Source organism: Motacilla alba, chromosome 2 (genome assembly GCF_015832195.1).
Source record: "Motacilla alba alba isolate MOTALB_02 chromosome 2, Motacilla_alba_V1.0_pri, whole genome shotgun sequence".
In the NCBI taxonomy this organism is placed as follows: domain Eukaryota; kingdom Metazoa; phylum Chordata; class Aves; order Passeriformes; family Motacillidae; genus Motacilla; species Motacilla alba.
The window spans coordinates 150,172,244-150,189,194 of record NC_052017.1 but is presented as its reverse complement, the minus strand read 5'-3'; the positions used below and the strand labels follow the sequence as shown (position 1 = coordinate 150,189,194).

The 16,951-nt window shown below is 49.0% G+C and overlaps 1 protein-coding gene across 1 annotated transcript; it reads right to left on the bottom strand.

The window, feature by feature from the left end:
• Positions 1–3,917: 3,917 nt before the first annotated feature.
• Positions 3,918–10,342, bottom strand: LOC119697353 (secreted Ly-6/uPAR-related protein 1-like). Its single transcript, XM_038128050.1, has 3 exons — positions 9,971–10,342; positions 6,890–7,009; positions 3,918–5,853 (listed from the first exon to the last, which is right to left on the bottom strand). The coding sequence occupies exons 1-3, from the start codon at positions 10,020–10,022 to the stop codon at positions 5,642–5,644; spliced, it is 384 nt and encodes a 127-aa protein (XP_037983978.1). The 5' UTR covers positions 10,023–10,342; the 3' UTR covers positions 3,918–5,641.
• Between the last annotated feature and the right edge of the window lie 6,609 nt (positions 10,343–16,951).

Here is a 16,951-nt window from a genome sequence, read left to right as displayed (position 1 = left end):
ATGTGTGGAGCAGCAGGCCTGAAAGAAGGAGCAGAGTTTCTCCCAGTCATCCCAAGATCCTCACTCTGCTCCTCTGGTGAGGTTTCTGGAGGTGTCCTGTGCAAGGTCAGGAGCTGGACTCGATGGTTGTGGGTCCCTTCCAACTCTGGACATTCTGTGATTCCATGATTCTAAATCCAAAGGTACTGCAGGAGCAAATGCACCGACACTGGAGGGCCTTGACTACACTCAACCTGCTTTTCCAGGAAATCTTTTATATCTCCTTCCCTGATTATTGACTGAAAGCCACTTCTTTCTCAAGGATGAGAAGGGATGGATGTCCCAGTCCCAACACGACAGGAATAACTCAACTGCTCCTGGATGATGAGTCCAGGGCAAGGGTGGGCATTAAAACAAGGTGTGAATTGTGCCTCAGTACTGGGGTGTCACTGCTGGTGTGACTGGGGACACATCAAATTCTCCTTGGAATGGACAGGAAAGACCTGAAGACATGGAAAACGTATTCACCCCTTGTATTACACAGGCCTGGAGTGCCAGGACAAGGGGGAATGTCTTCCCAGAGACAGAGGGCAGGGATAAATAGGATACTGGGGAGAAATTCTTGGCTGTGAAGGTGGGGAGGCCCTGACACAGGTTTCCCAGAGAAGCTGTGGCTGCCTCATTCCTGGAAGTGTTCCAGGCATGGTTGGACAGGGCTTGGAGCAACCTGGGATAGTGGAAGGGGTCCCATGGCAGGGGGTTGGAATTTGATGATTTTTACAGACTCATCCAACCCAAACCGTTCCATGATTCCATTAATAGACCTGCTGGCCAAAGGCAGCCTGTAGGATTTTTGTTCAGATTCTGGAGTAGGTTTTTGGCGCTCTGATCCATGGATTTCATATGTTTTGGCTTTCAGATCCCTGTAAAGTGCTGGATCTCATGGATTTCAGCAATTTGCCCAACCATGACCTGGTGCAAAGTCGTTTCCCCCCCAAGCACAACACCCTCACCCACATTTACTGAGTATATTCAGAAACTTAAAGATCAATCCTAAAAAAATGTGTGGCTGGACCAAGCCTGGAGCCACCCAGCGAGTGACAATTCCCATCTGTCCAATGGGGACTGAGGGATAGAAGGGATCAGGACCCAGACCAGGGCACAGAAGGATTAAAACACATCCTATGTGTTTTCCAACCGGATGGGAATATGCAGAGTGCAGCCCCAGGTCTGTGCTGGAGGTGGAGCCCACCCAGACCATCTGCCCCAGCCTTTTGCAGCACTCTGAGCGTCTCTCTTGTATCCAAGTGACCCAAAATGACTTTTCTAAATTAAGATCCCAACCACGATGCTGTGCTCGACTTCCTTCCCCCTCAACACATCTGCTGCTGACACTGAAAGGTTCTTTTCACCTCATTTTTAGGCTTTGTTTTCAGGCCTGGGGCTGTACAGAATAAAGAGGGAAAGAGGCTTCTGTGCGCCTCTGGAATTAGGGATGTGAGAGTCAAGCAGGAGAAAAATGAAGATATCCAAGAGAGGATGTTCTGCCGTGTCAAAGGCAGATGCTCCAAGCCCTCCAAACCCTAATATGGAAAAATAGCTCTATTTTAAGACCGGAAAAAAGTGCACATGATAGGTTTGAGATGAGAAATAATTTGGGAGTGATATTGAAAATGATATCACTGGTGCTGTACTTCAGTGCTGCCAGGCTCATTCCATAATTAATAACTCCTTCAGATGGAGTGACTTTCCTTTGAGGGTGCAGAATTAAACATTTAAATCCCTCTCTGTAAATACAAAGCTGTGGCAGAGCTCTCCAGAAGCCTCGCAGCTACACTCTAATGTATATTTATATTCTAGATAAGTATTTTTAGCAAGAACTACAAGTCCTCTCTGTATTTGATGACATCAGAGCTCTGTTTTACATGCAATGTCCCGACTGCACAAAAAACTCCCCTTCTTTTTCCTGCTCTTGGAATATCACAATAATTTCTGCCCTTGTCTCATCTCTCTTTCACATGTAATGTGTATTCCAAGAGGGCTGTGTGGGGCTTTTTTCCTCTCTCTTGCTCCCAAAGATGATAAAATATATGAAATTTTTAAAAAACGAAGCAGCCAAAGAGCTCCTGGTGTTTCCCACCTCTGCAATCAGGGCATGCTGGGATAACAACCATCACTCATGGCCTGACCAGTGTCCTGCTGTGGAAAGCAACTGGAGATGATCCCTGCTGGAAAACCTAGTCCTTTAAATATTAATCCTGCTGTTCCCGTGGTGCTTTTCTGGGAAAACTGCTCAGGGCAAACCAGGATTGAACCTGGGTCCTCCTTCACTTTAAATCCAAGCTGAATGTTTTGTCTTTCCAGAGAAATTATCATTTGGAATACAAACTCCACCTTCCGGAATCACAGAGCTCACAAGTAAACACTAACTCAAGCCTCATACCTCGCCCTGATTTTTGTCTGGAGGTAGGACTCCACAGGGTATCCCAGCTGGAATATCCTCACAGATGGCCCTCTCTTGTTCTTTACTCTTTAATTTCTGGGTGGAAAAAAGCACTTCAGGTTTGTAACTGGAAGTGGGAGATGCAGATCAGAAAAAAAATCCTCCCTGTGAGGGTGGGGAGGCCCTGGCACCAGTTGCCCAGAGAAGCTGTGGCTGCCCTATCCCTGGAAGTGTCCAAGGCCAGGTTGGACAGGGCTTGGATCAACCTGGGATAGTGGGAGGTGTCTCTGCCCATGGCAAGGGGGTGGAATTTGATGATCTTGAATCTCCCTCCCCACCCAAACCATTCCATGACTCTGCACACCTCTAGTGCTGCCCCACAGTTGCAGAGGGGCTGGAAGGCGGTGGAAAAGGCAAATTTTTTTGGACCAGATAGAGCATAAAGCACTGAGGAATGCCCTCAAATCTGGAGATAAAATCTTTGTATGTGCTGGGAAGAACAAGCCCTCAGACAGACAAGAAAAATCCTTCAGCAGAGCAACATCAGCGCTGGATTCTGCTGGCTGTGAAGCCTCACCCGGCAGGGCTGAGAGGTTGCAGGTCTTTTTCTGGCCCTTTGGAGACACATTTTCCTCTGTTCTATTTTCTCCAGCCTATATTTAAACTTCTCCCTCCCGTGTCCACTCGACCCAGTGACGCAAAAATCCGGCCAGGCCTTTGAATCTCCTGCATTTCCTGGGGCAGTGGCACTCACTGGGTTTAACTCCTGAGGGGCAAAGGGAGGGAAAAATAACTGCAATAACCAAAGAAACAGCAAATTTGATTTTTTTTTTAAGTGCTCCCAGTGATGCCTGTTCAGCCTTGTGGCTGCCACAGTGTGAGCAGGTGACTTGTAATAAAACAAGGCCATTTTGTACCCCTGCGTGAAGGGTTTGTCACCTCTCCTAATCAAGGAATGCATTAGAGGTGCTTTGAAGAGAAAAATCTGCTTCTGAGTCTGTTTTGGCTCCAGTAGAAACTCGTGGGTCACGTTGGCAGGTAAGTCCCAGGTGACAGGAGGCCGGGACGGGCAGGATGCTCACAGCCAGCACTGGTGACACGAGGGGACAGTCCCCACAGGGAGCATCTTTGCAGCACAGCAGGGCCACTCACAGCCTCCTGTTGGCCTCGATGCTGAGCTCAGGCACTCTGTCTTTTGCTCCCTGAACCCCCCCCCCCAGTTCTCCCAGTGCATATCCCAAAAAAGCCTCCTGTCACACTGGACTGTGTTTTACCCTTCTCCTACTCCTTTTCCAGCAGGGATAGCCTTAAATCTGGCTTTTCCAAGGAGGATTTTTGCACTGCCTTGCTCATCCCTATGTGTGGTTTTCCCCTTGTCTGGCACAGGGAAATTTGGGAGCTGAAAAACAAGGCATAAACCCTCTCCCTGCACCCTGTGCTGCCCCACACTCCTTTCCCACGGGAATATCGAGCACAAAAGAAAGATGCTGCAGGCTGAAAACCAGAGAATCCAACTTTATTTACGAAATTCTCACCCTCACCCTCCCAGTCCTTCTGTATCCAGACCCTGCCCCATCCACGGGTGGAAAGCAGAGCCCAGGATCCTGCAGAAAATGTGGAAAGGCTGCTGGAGACAGAGCTGGAAGCCAGGATTAAAAAAAAAAAGGAATGTGATCTGAGGATGGCAGGGATGGAGCTTTGCTTCTGGCCTGACACATCCTACTGGTTTTGAAGGAGGGAGAAACAGAACAGACGAGTGGGAAGCAGGGGCTGGTGCTCAGTGTCTGCGAGGGTGGGTGGAATACTGGGATTTGAGTAACTTCCAATTATTATCCTCTCCATGGCATTCGCTCCCTGTAGATCTCAGCATTGCCAGGGAGTTTTCAGTGTTTTAGTGGAGCTCTGAGGGTTTCACCTCCAGGAAAAAGAGCTCACCATCCTCCTGAGCTCTGCCAAGGAATGCAAAATTGTCAGAGTTTTCTCCTAAGTGTTACTGAGACAGATCTTGAGAAACTATTCCCTCTGTGCAAGGAGGAAGAAGAGCCCCCTACTTTGGTTTCTTGTGGAAAGAGAGTGGAAAAGGGAAAAAAATGGAGGAAAAATAGACTTTTCCACAGAGGAGGTTGCAGGGAGGCTGTGAACACATAAGAATGGTGCATGGGATATATTCAGGCTCCACTCTACCCCTTGCTTCCTAATCTGGATGATCCCTGGCAATAGGAACAGAGGGAGTGGCAAATTTCCTGCATCTCTGTGAGCTGGACACACCTGGCTCATTCATATCTGCTTCCACTCCAGCTGCTTTTACAGCAGGCAGGGCCTCAGAATCTATCCCACATCTGCTCCAAGCAAATCCCAGCTGGGATCCCAGCACTTTTAATTGATTTTTCCTAGAGCTGAGGGTCTGGGATAACCGTTATTTTTCCTATTCTGCAGTTTCTGCTCTGGAAGGATGAAAGGAGGGCAGAATAAGAGAAGAATTTGCTTGGAATAATCTTTAAAACACCTGGAAAGGGAAATTTGGGAGCTCCAAGTGCAACCTGAGCTCAGGCAGAAGCTGAGGTGAGGGTGTGTTTTTCTGACCAAACTTGGAAATTTGGGTTGCAGGTCTGACCTACGGGTCTGTCAGTCCAGGGGGTGTGCTGAGCTTTCCAGAAATCCATCCTGTTCCCACATGGAAGCTGAGCCCTTCTGAACTCATTCCTTAGCTTATCCTTGGAATTAAGCTCCAGATCTCTGCAGTTGCCACCCACACTGTGATGGGCAGGAAGTAACTGGACCCAGATCCATCTGCTCCTCTCAATCAGGACATGGCACAGGATTCCCAGAGAAGCTGTGGCTGCCCCTGGATCCCTGGAAGTGTTCCAGGTCAGGTTGGATGGGGCTTGGAGCAACCTGGTCTAGTGGAAGGTGTCCCTGCCCATGGCAGGGGGTTGGAACTGGATGATCTTGAATGTTCCTTCCAAGCCAACCCATTCTCTGTGGATCCTGAGGACCAGAAGCAGCTGAAGGTGAGGAACATCTGCTTAAACAGCTGGAAACTGGAGATCTGAGGGGTTTAAGTCCAGGTGCCCAAACTCTTGGCTTGGATCCAGCGTTGAAGATGGGACGAAGCCACACATCAGCGAAGAAGGACATTCCCAAAGCATCTAAGAGTTCATGAGGCAGCTTGGCAGGGAGAGTGGTGAGCTTTCAGCTGGAGCTGGGATATTTGTGACCTCACAGGGAGTACTGGAGGACCGTGCCAGCCACCAGGGCCACCAGACCCAGCGCTGCAGAGCTGCTCCTCACCCCACTGCTGCTCTTGGTGTCATCCGTGCACAGGTCGGTGTAGCAGCAGGATTTGGGCTTTTGGGCCCCTATCCCGTTGTAGGAGAGGCATTCCTCCTCACAGTCTCTGGTCACGGTGATGTTGCCAAAAAAGGGATAACCTGGGAGAGGTGGATTGGAGAGGAGGAGGAAGTGTGAGAGGGGAAAAAATAGGGAAGGAAAATGGGATTGAGAAATACTGACAGAGGAGGTGTTGGACATCCCTAATCCATGGGTGCCTCTAACCCAGCCTGTTTTTTGTGGGAACAGGCCTGCCAGCTCTCACTGCTGACTCTCTCTCACCCTCCTGCTCTTTCCAAAATCATTCCAGCATGGACAGGGGACACAATTCCCTGCAGATGTTTGCACTGTCTATAAATTCAGGGTCCACAGGGAAATTGGGGTAGGAAAGGCAACACAGAGGGAACAGGTGCAGTGAGCCCTGACACTTCACTGTGAGGCTCCAAATCGGAGGGATTTCTCTCCTTCCCTCTCTAACATTGGATAATTTCACCTGGGTTTTTACAGAGATGTAAAAAGGGTAATCCAAGCTGGGACTGGGATGGGGAGAGGGAAGTGTGGCCAGCAGATATTAGGGTGGTGATTCTCTGCCTCTATTCTAGTAAGACCCCTCCTGAATAGTGGGAGCTGACTCCAGCTCTGGGGTCGACAAAGACAGGGAATTGTTGGAACAGGTCCAGAGGAGGCCATGGAGATACTCCAAGGGATGGAGCCCCTCTGCTCTGGAGCCAGGCTGGGAGAGCTGAGGGTGTTCAGCTGGAGAAGGGAAGGATCCAGGGAGACCTTGGAGCCTCTTCCAGAGCCTAAAGAGGCTCCAGGAGAGCTGGAGACATGGGATGGAGGGGCAGGACACAGGGAATGGCTTCCCACTGCCAGAGGCCGGGGTTAGATGGGATATTGGGAAGGAATTCTTGGCTGTGAGGGTGCTGAGGCCCTGGCCCAGGTTTCCCAGAGAAGCTGTGGCTGCTCCATCACTGAAAAGGTCCAAGGCCAGGCTGGATGGGGCTTGGAGCAACCTGGCCAACTGGAATGTGGGACTTTGGAGTTTCATGATCTTTAAGCTCTCTCCCAACCCAACCCATCCTGGAATTCTCAGATTTCTCCCCAGGACCCCTCAGGGGCAGTGGTGGCACTCACCTGTCTCCACGGAGTGCAGCGTCGTGGTGCACACGGTGGCTTTCGGGGGACACACGATGGCTGTCCTGCACTTGGAAATGTCTGTGGGCTCCTTGCACGTGTAACATCTCAGGGACTGGGCTGCAGAGGGGACAGAAGGGCTCTGAGGTGACACAGCAGGGAAGACAGACCCAAATCTGCAGCTTTCTGACCAAAATGCAGCAATGTCCAAAATTAAGCATCTCTGGAGGCCATGGCAAAGCTTGGATATGCCAGGGAGGAAAAGACAAATCCCAGCACTGGAGGACAAGGGTGGTGTTGCTGGAGATGGGCCTGAGCATGATTTTGGAGGCTCAGCAGTCCAAGAAAGAGGGATTTAGAGCCACCTAAGCTTTAGCTTTGGTGGGTCTGAGTATCCTCTGTAAGAATTCAGCCCGGAGAAGAGGAGGCTGAGGGCAGACTTTTTGGGATGTGCAACTTCCTGATGAGAAGGAGTGGAGGGGCAGCACTGATCTCCACTCTCTGGAGCATTGACAGAATCCAAGGGAATGTCCTGAAACTGTGTCAGGGGAGGTTTAGGTTGGATATCAGGAAAAGGTTCTTCCACAGTCAGGCACTGGAACGGGCTCCCCAGGGAATGGTCACGGCATCAAGAGCTCAGGAAGAGTTTGGACAACACCCTCAGGCACAGGGTGGGATTGTTGGGATGTTCTGTGCAAGGCAAGGAGCTGGACTTTGATAATCCTTGTGGGTCCCTTCCAAATCAGGATATTCCATGGCAAAAACCAGCTCCTTCTGCTGAGAGCAGCATTCCCCAGCTGTGACAGTGGCAGCTCCCCCATCCCTCCCCTCACAGCTCCTTCCTGCTTCTTTAAGGGAAATTCTGCAGGAATCAGTGACTGAGAGCAGGATTTAAATTTCAGAGCTGTATCAGAGATCCTGAGGGCTGAATGTGGCCTCAAAGCTGCTCTCGTCAGGGGCTACTGCTGCTTTTTGGAGAGGCAATGTACAAACCCTTGCTGGCTGCCACCTGAGGGAAGGACATCTCTAAATATTCAAATCTTGGTCACAGCAGCTCTCAAAAAACCTCAGTGTGAGCGCCGTCCATCCACAGCCAGCAGACACAGAGTGTGGATTTTCCAAAGTCCTGCTGGTGTGGCTTGATGACAAAAACCAGCCTGGCTTTAGATTTTCTATCCTACCCTCCTTCCACTGGCTGAAAAACGACCTGCAAGCGTCCAGTGCCATCTATTGGTAAAAATTCACACCGACGCTGTTTTTTTGTTCCCGTTCTGCCGGCAGAGGAACCTCTGGGGCTTTGTGATAAGGATAAATATTTCTGAAGGCATTTGTTTGAACACCTGACTTCAGAAAGGAATTTTAAAGGCATCTACTCCTCGCAGCAGCTCCTTTGGAAAATTCAGCTGTGGGTTAGAGCCTACACAGTGCAAAACTTCTCTTTCTCGTTCCTTAGCTCTTGCTAAGGAATTCAATTCAAGGAGACAATTCCTTGTCTCTTTGCAGAAGTGGAAAGGATTTTTTTCATGGGAATATTTCAATTTTCTTGGAGCCATATTCCCTGTAAACAAGGGTGGTGGAGCCATCCCTGTTTATCCCAGCTCAGAACCTCACTAGATCCCTTCCCAATAATCCATGATCCAATCCATAAAATTCTTATATATTTTAACAGAGGTAACACATTATCAGCAATCATTTGGATGTCTGTGGATGTGTAGGATGGACGGACGGATGGACAGAGCAGTTCTGGCTTCAGGCACTTGAGAAACTGCCCTGCAACTCTTGGGGTGAGGTGGCTCCCATTTACAAACCTCAACATTTTCATGGATAAACTGGGAAGTGCCTGGGGGAATTAATCCCAGATAAAAGCGGGTATAAGGAAGGAAAACCTCAACCCCCTCATCTTTCACCGACTCTGGGTGGGGCATTTAGAGGACATGGGTTTTGTGGGAAGGTTGCATGGAAGAGGAAAGCCCAAATCCATAAGAATCAGGACAGGAGAACTGAACAGGAACAGCTCTGCATCCTGATCTGAGCCAATAATTCCCTGTTCCTCAGTGTCCAACAGGACCTTCTATTCCTTGATATCAAACCTCAGGAATATGAACAGTCACAGACACGTCCCTCAGCCACAACAGGGGTGCCCAGACCAGCTTCTTCCCTTTGGATCATCCCAAAAAAGTTATTTCTGCCTGATTTCAACTGTAAAGCAAATGGGGTTGATAACTCTGTTTCCATAAAATTCTTTGAGACCTTGGGCGGTTTCTCAGAAATTCCATTAAATCCAAGGCAGGAATTCAGATGGAGATGTTTGATCCCTGCCCAGGCTGCCTTTCCTTTTGACATCTTCCGTGGAAACAGCCTGGGGATCTCTGGGGCCCATGGGCTGTGGGTTAAACCCCCCTGGGGTGGTGTCATCCCTGGAATGCCTGTTCCAGACAGGGATGTGGCTGCAGTTGGTCACATCTGCATGGAGGAAGGACACAGCAATGGCCAAACCCTGCTGCCAGCTTGCCCAAGATCCAGACTCATCACAGACCCAGGGGAATTTCCCATTTCCACCTATCTCCTGAAATAAGGGAAAATCCTGGAGCTGAGGGTTTAATAAAACTTTCCAATGTCCTTGGAGTTATTTCTCATATCCCCACCCTTATCTGTATTGAAGTTTCACCTTCTGGCTTTCAGCACTTCTAGCAGCCAGCTGGGAGGTTTTAGGGAGGTCAGGAGCTCAGGATGAACATTCCTGATGGGACAGGGTGGCAGCTCAGGTACAGACTGGCACTTTAAGCTCTTGCCCAGGCCGGTCCTGCCCTTTGCCTTGTGGTTGTCCCCTCCATCCCTGGATGTGGGTGACAGGAATCCAAAGGACATGCATCGCTTCCAGTCAGGCATCACAGCTCTTCCCACCAGGAATGCATCTCCCCTTTCCTATTTCACCCTCTCCTTCAACCTTCTTCAATACAAAAGGCATCATTTCCCCTACCTGGGGGTTACTAGGTCTTTTCCCTCCTTCCCCTCCCAGAAATTTCCCAGGGTGGGGGGGGGGGGGGGGGACCTGGAGTGTTGGGAATGAGGAGCTCTTACCCAACTCCACGAATGCCAGGCCCAGCAGGAATCCCAGCAGGAGTTTCTTCATGCTGAGAGCAGATCCAGGCAGCCAGGACAGATCCAGAGAGCTTCTCCCAAGGAGCTTTATATGTTTTCCCACCCTCCACCAGCTGTTGTTGATCCTGTGGGCGGATTCCCTCGGGGTGATCAGGGGAAAGCCCAGCTCCAGTCTGGATTGGGATTTGCAGAGGAACGAGTTCCCTGACGAGGTGACATCACCACAGCAAGCAGACTCCTGCCATACCTCGGCTCTTCCCCAGGTTTATGTCCTGGGGCTGGTCCCATGGAAAAGGAAAAACACAGCTGGCACTGCAAGGTGTGGCCCCATGCCAGGGCTTGGATGGGGAATGTGACAAGGTTTGTTTGCTCCTTCCAGTCTGGCTCCACGAGCCCAGAGCTGGCTTGTGTCACACGTATTGCACTGGTCAACAACTGTCAAGGGGCAAGTGACAGCAGGCTGGGCTTCCACGTGCTTTGGGGAAATGATTCCACGGGCTGGCAGTTGCCCAAAGATGTCTGTTTTCCCAAAGCCAGTTCAAAATCAAGCCTGGTTTCTGGATCCTTTGATCATTAACTTAGCTGCTGGGCATGGGAATCGCTTGGAGGCCAGTGGGATGTGGTGCTTCCAAGTCTGGAATTGGGATAAATCCCATGGTCTCAGGTCCTGGGTCATGCTGGCAAAGCAGGATGCTCAGCCTCCCTTTGGAAAGCTGTCAATTATTTACCAAATTTTATCCTGAAGCTGGGAAATAAGCCCAACATGGAGCAATGAATCAATTTTCCCACTCCAGCACCTTCCTGGTAGCAAATTTCACTTTATCCACATCAGGGCAACCCTTTCAAACGTCATAATTTATTTCATATCTTATCCACTATTTGGAGAGACAGCTACAAATGCTTGGAGCTGGGGAGAAATTATTTACTTCTCCCTTTGGATTGAGCTGCTGGTATTTTATATTTCACAGGAAAAGCTGATAGACTTTTTGTTGGGTTTGTTGTGATCCAAATTGGAAAACCCTGGTGTTGTGCAATTTCCCATAAAACAGCTGAATAAGCCGAAGAGGCAAAGTTTGTGAATCACTGGAGCACTTGGAGATTTTAGGGATGGAGGTGAGGTGAGGGAAGGAGCTTTAATGAGGTGCTTTGCCTGTCACAGACTCGTCACGACAACACACGTGGGAATATTGCTGCCATTCCCAGCAGCCTCTCCTTCCTCCCCAATGGAAGATGGTTCCCAGAAACCCGAGAAGCATTGCTAATGAAAATTTCCACAGCCACAGATGACACAAAGCTGACGGAGCTGTGGGAAAGGGAAAGACCTACACCCTAATCCTTCTCTATGAGAGTGAAAATTATCCTTTATTTTATCTTGCTGTGCTCTCTGAGTTCAGGTGCTAAAAAAAAAAAACAAAACTGGATGAAACATAATTTTCTGGGCACATAGGGAAAAAATCCACTTGGTGAAAGCCACCAGATCTGGTTGCATCCAGATCCTTGCTCGGAACTGGGCAGCTCAAGGCACATTTGAGCAATATCCTAATTAACAGCCATGAAACTGGAAAAGATCCAGTGCTTTCAGCATTCCAGGTGGTTGAGCCTCAACGGGAAAGCACAGTGGGATTGGCACGGTAAAGCTCCTTGGTGGATTGTGGAGTAGAAATGTCTGTGGAGACATCCTCTCATACCTAAAAGTCATTCCATACCGAGAAATTCTTGGGATAAATCTGTGTGATTGAAGAAATAGGGATATAAATACTTAACCACTGTCTTAACTCTGTCATAAAGTCTTGGAAAGGTTGGAAATCTTTCCATAAGGCAAAACACTGTCAAAACACCAGAGCTCCTGCAGAGGTGCAGCAGTGCCAGACTTCAGGGAAAGAGGATTTGGAGTGTTCCAACAAAATTGTGGAGGCAAGGAAAGACCTTTAAGGTAGGTTACCTTTAAGGTCTGTTACCTTTAAGGTATTCCTTGATCTAAAGATAATCAAGAGCTTACGGAGAGATGGAGCCCTGGAAACAAACCCAAAACCCAACACAAACAACCCCAGGGGGTGTCCAGGTGTGTGTTGGGATGGGAGGGATTTGGATTTTGATTTTGGAAGTGGCAACACCCTCCTGGCTTCCCAGGTAGAATTCCACTGCCACTGTCAAGAACAAAATGGGATCCTAATGAAAAAAAAACAGAAACAACAATAATGAGGAGAGTGGGACCAGAGGATTCACACCAGAAAATGACACCAGAATACACTGGCTCCTTTTAGCTTGGCAGAGTTAAGAGAAGCCGAAGTTAAATGAGACTGGAAATTGAGGTTGGATGTTAAACACTAAAGAAAATTTGGATTATTTCTGTAAGCAAAGGCAGGGAAGAAACCTGACCTGCTTTAAACCTGATAAGTATGTGGAAGCTGTGGTTTGACAGAGCAGTTCGGTAAGGCTTAGACAGCTTGTAGGACTCAGGAGGCCTTGAAAATTCCCTTCTGTCTCTGTCAGGGGTGGAATAAGCCCTGGGAAAGGTTTTAAGCACTGACTGACAGGAGCCAGAAGGGACTTTGGTTGAAATGTCATTTTAGGTCTGGAGAGCTGAGAATATCAACGAAGCGTGGTGTGTTAGGGAGAAAGGTTTGTGTGCCAAAAGCCTTCAGGAATTCTCAGTGGGATCAATCTAAACCTTCTCCCAGCCTGTCCCTGGGAGACTGTCCTAATTTATAGGGTAATATAGGGAGATGTAATCTCTCTCTGCTTATCACAAATACCAGGAAAGGCAGATGACAGAAATTTGGTGTTTGCGGGTAAGAAGGTGAAGTGCTTCATCTGCTCTAACTTCCCTTACAGTAAATTCTTGTTTGAATGATTAAACCCGACATTTTTCTGAGATGTTCTGTGGCAGGGAGTGAACACCAAGCTTTGCTCAGCTGTTCCAGTTGTTGATTATCAGCCACACGTGAAATTAGTCCTGTGTAAAATATTTCTACTCTTGATTTGTGGACTCCCTACAGCCAGTGGCTCTTGTTGCACCTCTCTACTAAATTAAATTTCTCACTGCTGCAATTTTCTTCTTCTCCACAGAAATGTATTTTGTCTGGGATATCTCTTGGATAGACTTTGGTGGGGTCTCTGACTCCTTCTCTGTTCTCCAAAGCTTTAATCCTTCTGATGGTCCTTCTCTGAACTCCCTTTGTTTTACCACCTTCTCTCCTACATTGCCCAGCCCAGATCTGGACATTTTTTTGAGCCACTCCATAGAATCCCAGAATATTTTGGGTTGGAAGTGGCCACCAAGATCATCCAGTTCCAAACCCCTGTCATGGGCAGGGACACCTTCCACTGTGCCACGTTGCTCCAAACCCTGTCCAACCTGGCCTTGGACACTTCCAGGGCTGAGTCAGCCACAGCTTCTCTGGAAACCTGTGCCAGGGCCTCAGCACCCTCACAGGGAAGAATTTCTTCCCAATATCCCATAAAACCCACCCACTGTCAGTGGGAAGCCATTCTTCCTTGTCCTGACACACCACACCCTTGTCCAAAATCCTGATAATCCATGCCCATGGTCCAAAATCCCTCTCCATCTCTCCTGGATCCCCTCTTCAGCTACTGAGAGCTCACAACAAGGTCACCCCAGAGCCTTCGCCTCTGCAATCCCAGGAATAAACAGGATGGATCCACCTGCCATGATACAAACACCAACCAACCCTATCTGACACCATGGTCATGTCATGGTAACCATGGCATCAAATTCCTGAGCATCCTGGTGATCATTGTTTTGCGGGAAAATACAGATCATTACACTCAGCCACTTGGAGTTCAGCTCCTGTGATTCCAGAGGGGCAGAATTTTTGCCAGGGGATTTTTTGGATGCTCCACCATCTTCACATGTGACTCAGTAGCAGGGAACCTCTCTCCCCGTGCCCGTGGCCACACCGAGGTTTGATGATCCAGTAGAAGCTCCACCTCTCATGGGTGTGTGTCAACAACAAGACTTTGGGCTTGTTGGGGTGGAGTTGGTCTCCACCCTCCTGATGAAACTCTGCCACTGGGCAGGAAGGAATTCAGGTTTCGTTGGGCTGGAAAAGGGTGAAAATGTGAGCACCCTTCTCCAAGGTCTTCAGGTCTGTCTTCCACTGGCTGCTTGATATTAAATGTTTCTCCTCCATGGGAAGTATCCAAAATAAGTTTAGATTCACAGCTCTGATTCAGTCTCTAAAGAGCTCCTACACCTTTTTTCCTGTGTCTGAGCTTCATTTTGCTGCTTTGCACCCCCTGTCTGAAGAATGTGAAGTGACAAGTTGAACCTCTCCAAGCAGAAAAGGGAACTGTACTTGCATTTCCCAAATTTTTGCTTAAGCTCACTTATCCCAAAGCTAAAAAGCAGATGCTCCTAAGGATGGAAGGAAAGATTCCAGACTTGCTGGATTTTGTACAAAAAATATGTAAAGGCTTCTACAAAAAGGTGAGTTGTGTTCAGGGCTCTGAGAGAAAAAAGGGGAGCCCAGGGATATTGTCACGTGGAGGTTGGAATCATTGAATCATGGAATGGTTTGGCTTGGAAGGAACCCTAAATCTTATCTAATCCAACCTCCCGGACATGGGTAGGGACACCTTGCCCTAGACCAGCTTGCTCAGGTTCCTCTTCCTCTAGCCAGAGGATTGAGGACAATTCCTTCAGGCATCACCTGTGTTTGGTCACCCTGGGAATGTAGGTCCCTCAAGCATTTTCTGAAAACAGCAAAAATGCCCAAGATGTGATTCTGGATTGGATCCCAGAGGGATGAATATCCACAATTCAGGCATTTTAGGCTTCCTTTGAGCTGTGTCAGTCCTACCATGGACTTCAGAGTTGTCTAGATGTAAAGTGGTCCCTGAGTGTGTCCTGAACCCACTGGATTTGTTCCAGGGAATGCCCAGGCACACTCTGAGGGCCAAGGATGTTTCCAGAAAGATCGTTCTGGTTGGAAGGATGAGACATTCAGGCACAAGCTGTGACAGTTGTGGTCAGGATCAGAGAATGGATCCTGATCCCTCTTAAATTCCCTTTTTATTCCTGTGTGATTCCCTTTTCCATCCCAGTGACAGTTGCTGCCAACCCTACGTGAAAGCCCACGTGACCCATAAATCCACACTCCATCATGTAGGAAGCCTGTGGCCATGTGACTTTCCATCTGAAATTTGGATTATTTGGAATAATGGGATTGTTAAAGGTTGTAGAGGTCCTCTGGGATCACCAAATCCAGCAACCACCATGTTCACCATTAAGCCATGTCCTCAGTTGCCAGATCCGTGTGGTTTTTTGAGCACTTCCAGACATGGTGACTCCACCCTTTTCTGGTGCTTGAACACTAAAAAAGCCAAGGCTTTCTCATGCTGGGAACATTCCTGGGGGCTGCTGTCAGCTGGGAGTCTCCAGTATTTTTTTCCACACTTTATTCAGCTGATGGCACTGTTGATCTCCTATCAACATTCTGCAGTACGAGGGCAACATGCAGAGACTGGCCAGTCACAGAGCTGCTTCCTTCCCTTTATCAGGAAGATTTTCCCTCCTTATCAACTTTGGTTGTGCAGAGAAAGGAAAGGGAGACCTCACTACGAACTTGTCACTTGTCAAACCCAGAGACTGTCACCGAGTCTGTGACTGAGAAGTGCCTGACATCACTTTGTCAACCTTCAGCATCATCAACAGTGCCTTTGACTGACAGGCTGGCAGCAAAGTCTGTCGCCAGATACAGATCTGGATGAGTCAAGCTAAATAAGTAACCCCTGCTAAGTAATAAAATTAGCCTGTGCTGGGTGTTGCCATGGGGATCCAGCACAATATTGGGACTAGCGTGACAAGGAAGCCAATTCCCATCATTAGGGTCTGTATGGTCATGGCATAAAGTTGTCAGAGCACCAATTAGCAGAAAATGCAGCAGAAATAACTTCTTGAAAATTTGTGGAGTCACGGACAGATGGAAGCAGGACAAAAAATCCAGAGTGGGAGTCACCTGGCCTAAGCACAGCCTGTGTTCTCTACCATAGGTGGCTCCTGGGTGACTCACTGGAGCTGTTTCTTTTTCCAGTCAGGCAGAAAAATCTAAATTTCATCAGACAAAAGCTTCATCAAAAAGTGGATGGCACTGGGGATTACCAGCTTCCCTTCACTGGCTTTAAAGGGAGCCCTGCGAGGGTGGAGTTGGGGTCATCTGGAGGCCTCTTCTTAGTAAATGTCTGTGTTTTGTCATGGAATCGTGGAGTGGCTTGTGGTGGAAGGGACTTTAAAAACCATCTTGTTCCAACCCCTGTCATGAGCAAGGACAGCTTCCACTATCCCAGGTTGCTCCAAGCCCCATCCAGCCTGGCCTTGGACACTTCCAGGGATCCAGGGGCAGCTACGGCTTCCCTGGGAATTCCATTCCAGGGCCTCCCCACTCTCACAAGGAAGAATTCCTTCCCAATATTCCATCTAACGCTGCCCTCTGGCAGTGGGAAGATATTCCCAGTGACCTGTCACTCCATTCTTTTTTCCAAAGTCCCTCTCCAACTCTCCTGGAGTCCCTTCCAGTGCCTGAAGGTCCAAGGTCTCCCCAGAGCCTTCTCTTCTCCAGGCTGGACATTCCCAGCTCTCCCAGCCTGGCTCTACAGCAGAGGGCCCCATCCTTTGGAGCATCTCCGTGGCCTCCTCTGGACTTGCTCCAGCATCTCCACATCCCTCTGCTGTTGGACTCCAGAGCTGGATGCAGAATTCCAGGTGGGATCTCACCAGAGTGGAGCAGGGGGGCAGAATCCCCCCGTCACCTGCTGCCTGCAGGGTGGGGGCATTGCTCGGGACACGGGGGAGTCTCAGGGCTGCCTTTCCCTGCCAGAACAACTCTCAGGCACACTCTGGGATTCTTGGAGTGCCCTGTGCAGGGCCAGGAGCTGGACTTGGTGATCCTTGAAGGTCCCTTCCAACTCTGGACTTCCCTTGAATTTTGCCAATCCATC